Source organism: Lotus japonicus, chromosome 1, assembly GCF_012489685.1.
Source record: "Lotus japonicus ecotype B-129 chromosome 1, LjGifu_v1.2".
NCBI classification, from domain to species: Eukaryota; Viridiplantae; Streptophyta; class Magnoliopsida; order Fabales; family Fabaceae; genus Lotus; species Lotus japonicus.
Window position 1 is genome coordinate 108722192 of NC_080041.1, and position 6499 is coordinate 108728690.

At 36.3% G+C, this 6499-nt stretch overlaps 1 protein-coding gene across 1 annotated transcript; it reads right to left on the reverse strand.

Moving 5' to 3' along the window:
• Positions 1-1792: 1792 nt before the first annotated feature.
• LOC130732407 (bidirectional sugar transporter N3-like) lies at positions 1793-3645 on the reverse strand. The gene is made up of 4 exons (XM_057584459.1): positions 3489-3645; positions 2969-3005; positions 2622-2832; positions 1793-2493 (listed from the first exon to the last, which is right to left on the reverse strand). Exons 1-4 carry the CDS (start codon positions 3532-3534, stop codon positions 2005-2007), a joined length of 783 nt encoding a protein of 260 aa, XP_057440442.1. The 5' UTR covers positions 3535-3645; the 3' UTR covers positions 1793-2004.
• Positions 3646-6499: the final 2854 nt, after the last annotated feature.

Sequence of the window (6499 nt, forward strand, 5' to 3'; positions counted from 1 at the left end):
CTCATTTTCTAAATAAACAAGTGAAATTCAGAGAATCTCTCCTCCGACTCTCTCTTCTTCTCTCCGTCTTTAAGCATTCATCCCTCCCTCTAGGCACTGCTAGTCCTAGTAATGTTCTATACTGGAACAAACCCATATCTGCTATATCTTTGGTTTTGGGTTTGAGGATCTGCTTATGAAATTTGTGTTATACAGGTGATGGAACCATTTTTGGATTTTCTCATGACTTTCCACGAGACATCCACCGTGGCGGCGCGCCAAAGACTCCCAACTACATATCTGAAAGCCCTGAAGAGAATGTTGACAAACACAAAGGGTGCCGAGAAGAGGCCAGCGACGACAACAAGAGGGAAAAGGCCAGAGGCAGCAGTATGGGTTGAAATTGAGTATTCAGTTGAATTGATGATATTGTATGGTGTGAGTTCTTGGTGTGTTACATTCTTGGTGATGATGAAAGAGAAGATGAAAAATAAGATAGAGTTTGGGTGAAGGAGAAAATCAATAATTTTGATCCCTTTATAATCCATGTAAGCATTTCAAAAAGATTTGAAAATAGCCATGAAAAATTTCACATGCATCATCATCACTTAATTGGCGTGAGTAGGGTCGAGGTAGCAGTATGGGTTTGGCCATCCGGGCTAGTTCGCTCCACCAACATATTTAGACAGTTTGGATTAAGGATATTGAACCCATTAGCCCTCATAACCGGCATTTTTTGAGCCTGCTATTTAGTTGATCAAGCTGAACATGCCGGTTGGGAGGTGCTTGAGTCCTAATTTTTTTTGAAAAATGACTAAATGACCTCATACTAAAATAAAATAAAATTAACCCAGAGTGTTTGTCTTGTACTTCATTATAATTTACACCCTCCGGTCACTATTATAAGCAAAAGTTTGTTTTTAGATTCATTCAATAAATGATGTATGTGACCATTTTAATGACCACATACATCATTTATTGAATGAATCTAAAAAACTAACTTTTGCTTATAATAGTGACCGGAGGGTGTACTTCATTACTACACATTTGTAGAATTAATCATAACTGACTTCTCTTGATTTATATCCATTATTAATGAGTTGCATAGTTTTTTTTATAAGCAAAACATGTATGTTATAATAGCACAAATGGTGTTATGCCCCCAAATACAAAAAAGAGGAGAGAAATTAAAACAAATACAAACTCAAAGACATAGTCTAAAGAATGGAAATGAAAAGGGAAAGAAGCCTGCAGCAGCACTCAAAAGACATAGTGGAAATAGAGAATAAACATAAAAAAATAAGGGTAATGTTCTAAAAAATAATAAATGCACCACCAACTTCAATTAATTTCTTAAAAAAAAAACATATACATTCAATTAATTTGGTAACAATTCGTGAATTCAAGAACCTATGGAGCGGTCATTTTCAAAAAAAAAAAAAGAACCTATGGAGTAATAAGTAATTAAATATTACTGACTTTTGAGCCACTTTTACTTGAAAATATTGATATTGATGCACCAATTCGTGAATTCAAGTTTAAATTTTTAACCCACTGATACATCTTCTTTATTACTCATGCATGTGTTTTTTCCTCTCTTTTTTTTAATGCATGTTCAAATTATATAATCCATATTTTTTAGTTTTTCTCTTATTTGTTTTAGAAACCGGGTGTACTATATGTACCCATGACATGAGTATTGTGGCCTATCATCTTAAAGTTGGCTAACACAGGACTTTATGATGATATATAGAGTTGGTCCATTGATTTATCTTTACGAGGAGAATATATAGAGCATGTAGTAAAATGAGAATTAATAAAAAGAGTGAAGCATGCATCATTAATGGTCATAGATTGCGAGATATACAATGCAAATTAAATTCAACGTACGGTGGAAATTTAAAGATAGAATCACTAGCGCACTAGCCTAGCAAATTAAAGTAACCTAATTAACAATGGTGGAAACAAACGCAGATAGTCGTACGTGGGACATAAAACAATAACATAGACGGCGCAATTAGCTAGTTAGGCAGCGCAGGCATTAACAGGTGGTTCCTCTGTTTTCTCCTTCTCTTCTCCCACTTCTTCTCCGATCACATTTGATGTCGGGATCTCTATAACAACGCTTTTGAGTGCTGCTGCAGGCTTCTTTCCCTTTTCATTTCCATTTCTATAAATGGCATAGAGCACCATCTGAATTAACCCGAGTCCAAACCCCAATATATTTGGGAGAGCAATGCATATGTCCTTCAGAAAGAGACCATAACCAAACCACATTGTGGCGCTCAATGTCAATGTAAATGACAGGTTGAAGGGCATGAACTCTACGCTCTTTGTTCGAACAACTTGTGCCACAATGCTTAGCGGCGCTGCAAACACACTGACCGCAATAGAAACACAGATCCATCCAAGGACTTGAACACGAAGTGGCCCGTGCACAGCAAAGTGTGTCACTAAGAGGATCAGAGCAAACGACCCCACGTTCATTGCCGTAAACAGCTTCAAAGTTAAGTTCTACAATTAATCAACCACAAACAAACTTTATATTAGTAATTAGCTAGCTAGCTAGCTAGATTAGATTAGATTAAAGTGTACGTACATTTAAATAAATTAATTTCACATCAACTAAGTTAATTACATACCCTAGCATCCCTGGGCGCATAGATCATGTACAAGATGATGTAGATGATCTCTATGACACAACCGAATGAGTTAATGGTAATCAGGAGAAAAGCATCTTTTTTTACCATAGCATAGTACAACCAAAGCATGGAACTGAACAATGCCACTAGGTAAGGCAGTGATTGAAATCCCTCTGTAGATTTCTTCTTGTATATTCGGTAAAATGTTGTTCTGCACATGCAAGTACGCAACATTCATGATTCAACCAAGATATATAAATTTTTTTTGAACCAAGATATATAATTAAGCATCGTTAATAATTGAGTGCAACAAGTAACGAACTAACGATATAGATATAAATACTTACATTGGAGCCAGGAATACCATGAATGAAATGACATTACCTGTGCGTCCGTCCACAAAATTAAAGGAGATATTAGTAATTCCATTGCTTAATAAAAAAAATATAAGTGGTTAGAAATATTATATATATATAACTTTTAATGCTTGAGTTATACATGAAAAGTAGGGATGTCATAAAATTAGAATTATATACAAAAGAAGGAATAAACGGAAAGAGATTTGCTTAGGATGCATGCAGCTTCTTCCAAATTATATACGTGTGTCTTTATTTTTTAAAGTGAATCTGATCACTTTAGATGAGTCAGGTCCTAAATGATGAATTGAATTCTAAACATTCACTTAAACATTAATTGGAAAACATTTAGAGTGATTTGAAAACATGCTAAAAATAGATGTGAAACAAGCCAGCATATTTGCATCGCCCAGCCTGCAGGACTAGCTAGAATAAGAAAAATCTCATAGCATTCATGCGCAGGTGAAAGAGAACAGTAGTGATTAATTATATATGTTGCTAGCGAGCATACCCAGCATGCCGAAGGTAAAAGCCAAAGTATTGTGACTGAGGGCCATGATATCTCACTCTTTTTGACTTTAGTCTAGCTACCACCACACACACACAAGAATTAGGTGCAGGGAAGAGCCCTTAACTTTCTTCCAAACTCAACCCCTAAATCTTGTGGTGACAATGACGGTGCAAGCCCACTCTATATATACTCATACTCGAAGACTGAATGTGATTAAAATAATTAAATATGGTGCAGGACTGCAGGGAATCAGAATTATTCCACATTCAACACTCTTGCAAGATTCTTAATTTGTGTTTCTTTTTTGCTCACAACTTGCAATAGTCTTTTAGTTTAACGTTAGTGAGATAGTAGTGCAAAACTAGGAGTATGGGTAAAGTAGGTACGGATCCAGTTGAAATTTTACCTTTCGGAGGAGCCACAGGAGTTTTTAAATAAAATACAATTTATCAGTTGAAATAATGTTCTATATTAAATCATTCGCTTACCCAAAAAAAAGGTTGAAATAATGTTCATCACATGATCAGAGAAATTAAGAGAGAATGTGCGAACACTTAAGGCTTTCAGTGGTAGGTGGTGAGCAGGGGTGTAATTAAAGGCATGTTTGATTGCAGTTTTAATTTTTCAGTTTTCAGAAACAATTTTTTAAAAAAAGATTTTAGTAAAAAATAGTTTGAATGATATGTTTTCCAACATTTAAAAAACTGATATCTAAAAACTAAAAACATAAACTGAAAATACCTTTTAACTGTTTTGGTTTTTTTAGTTTAAAAAGTTGAAATTGAGAACTGTTTTCATGTTTTTGAAAACATGTCGTATCAAACAAGTTTTCCATTTTAAAAAACTGTAAATTGTTTTGAAAATTGCAAATAAACATGCCCTTAAGCATCCAATCCAAACACCTCTAAAGCTCGGAGCTATATATTTCTCACTTACATTACACCTATGTGTATCACTCACTATACATTACATATATTTTGCGACACCCTTTTTCTCCATCTTTTTCTTCTAGCCACATCACAACATATATCACTTATTTCTCATCGAAAGTCTATTTCGCACGCTCTCAAAAATCTTCGAAGAAACCAATTTGGCGGTCAAACAACGCGGCTTGCGTTCAACTCCTAGCGAGAGGAGGTTGAACTTCCAGCATAGGGGAACTTGGATTCTCCATGATTTCAGCTGTGATTGATAATGAGGAATTCCACGAATATATAATTGATCTTGGAGGTTATATGGATGTTATGTCTTTGTAAATTTTTTAAATCATATTTCCAGCCAATCCCTCCCCCACTACCACATTTCCCTACCTTCTTCACCAACCTCCTTCATCCTCTACCCAGAATTTTTCTAGACCACAACCTTTAACCCAATTTTTTCCCCACACTCATCTACCTTCTTCATCCCCTTCCTCATCCTCATCGTTTTCCTCTTTCACCTTCCTCCTCACTCCCACCACCACAATTACATCCACATAACCCAGAAATTCAGAATACAAATTAAAAAACCAAAACCTAAAACTTCCTAATCCTTCGTGCACTTAAATTTATATACTTGACTTTGCATTTCCCTTCTTCAATCACCAAACCCATTGAACGAAATTAAATCCTAATCTCATCTTCACTGACCTCACTTGGACCTCATTGAGCCATCCTCGATTCTCGAGACGCAACTCGATCTGGCCTTCTTGGTGGCCACAAAGCCCCTCTTATGGCACTCCTTTAACTTCCAGCTACAAATCGTGATGCACTCGATGTTGTTGTTCATGCACTCGATGTTGTTGTTCCCTTCCCTCTCATTGCTGCCATTTAGGGTTTTGATGAAGTCGGCGACGAAACTCAAGTTGGTTAAAGGTTGAGTCGTTTAAGGGTTTGTTGTTACCTAAGGGGCAGATGTGGAATTCATTTCCTTGAAGAGATGGTCGAAGCCAAGCTTCCACCATCTCCTTCAATAGACGGGTTTACCCTTAAGCTTCACAATCATCTCCTTCGACATAGACCGGTTGACCCTTAAGCTTCACCACCATCTCCTTTGGCATCGCCCCCAATTCCTCACAATAACTCTTCGATCCTAACCCTAATTCCCCTTTCAGTTCCCACAATTTCACACCTGTCACATTCTTCGCGTCTTCCACCATAACAATTACCGAGTTTTAAATCCATCGATTTCTAGATTTGAACGCACATCGACACCACCGCCGCATTGGGCTCGAGATTGAGGGGAAATTGGTTGGGATTTTGACGGAAATGCTAGTGACGAGGGCAGAGGCAGAGAGGCACCACACTGTTGTTTGCTTCTTGTGGGAGCCTTCAGTTTCAGGTGTCATTTCGTTCTCTTCTTCACTGTTTGGGTTTTTGTCTGTGCCTTCTGGGTTTGAGGGTTGACGTTTTCTAGACACAAAGGAGGAGGCTTGGGGTGATATGTTGAGGTTGATGCAAGAAGAAGAAAACAAGAGAAGAAGAAGAAAAGGCTCGATTTTGCATAGAAGAAAAAGATATGTGGGTGTGGAATGATTTTGAGGATTCATTATTGTGAGGGGGGGGAAAGTGAGGTTTTATTATGTTTCAAATGTGTTATCTAATTGTTTATACTTCTTTTGGGTAATGAGAGAATGATAAAGTGAGAATGAGTAAATGAATTTTTGAGTTTGAGATGAAGATGAAGGAGGAAGAGAAATAAGATCAAGGTGGAAGATGAAGATTTAGGAATTAAGAATTTTATTAAAAGAGACGGAAAATATGATTTAAAAATTTTACAGAGACTAAAATTAATGCGGAAAAAATCATGCGCACACCCTTTGTTGATTAGACTCACCAATTGACTGTTGACTAGTCAAAATTGATAAAAATGACTTAATTTGATGAATTTTGTTTTTACAGGATGATATTTCAAAGAATTTTTCAGAAACTCAATTTGATTTCTCATACAATTTCAGGGACCCCAAACATATTTAAGCCTAGCCTAAAATAAAATACTATAGTTCAAAAATGTATTACTTTCTTATTTTCTTT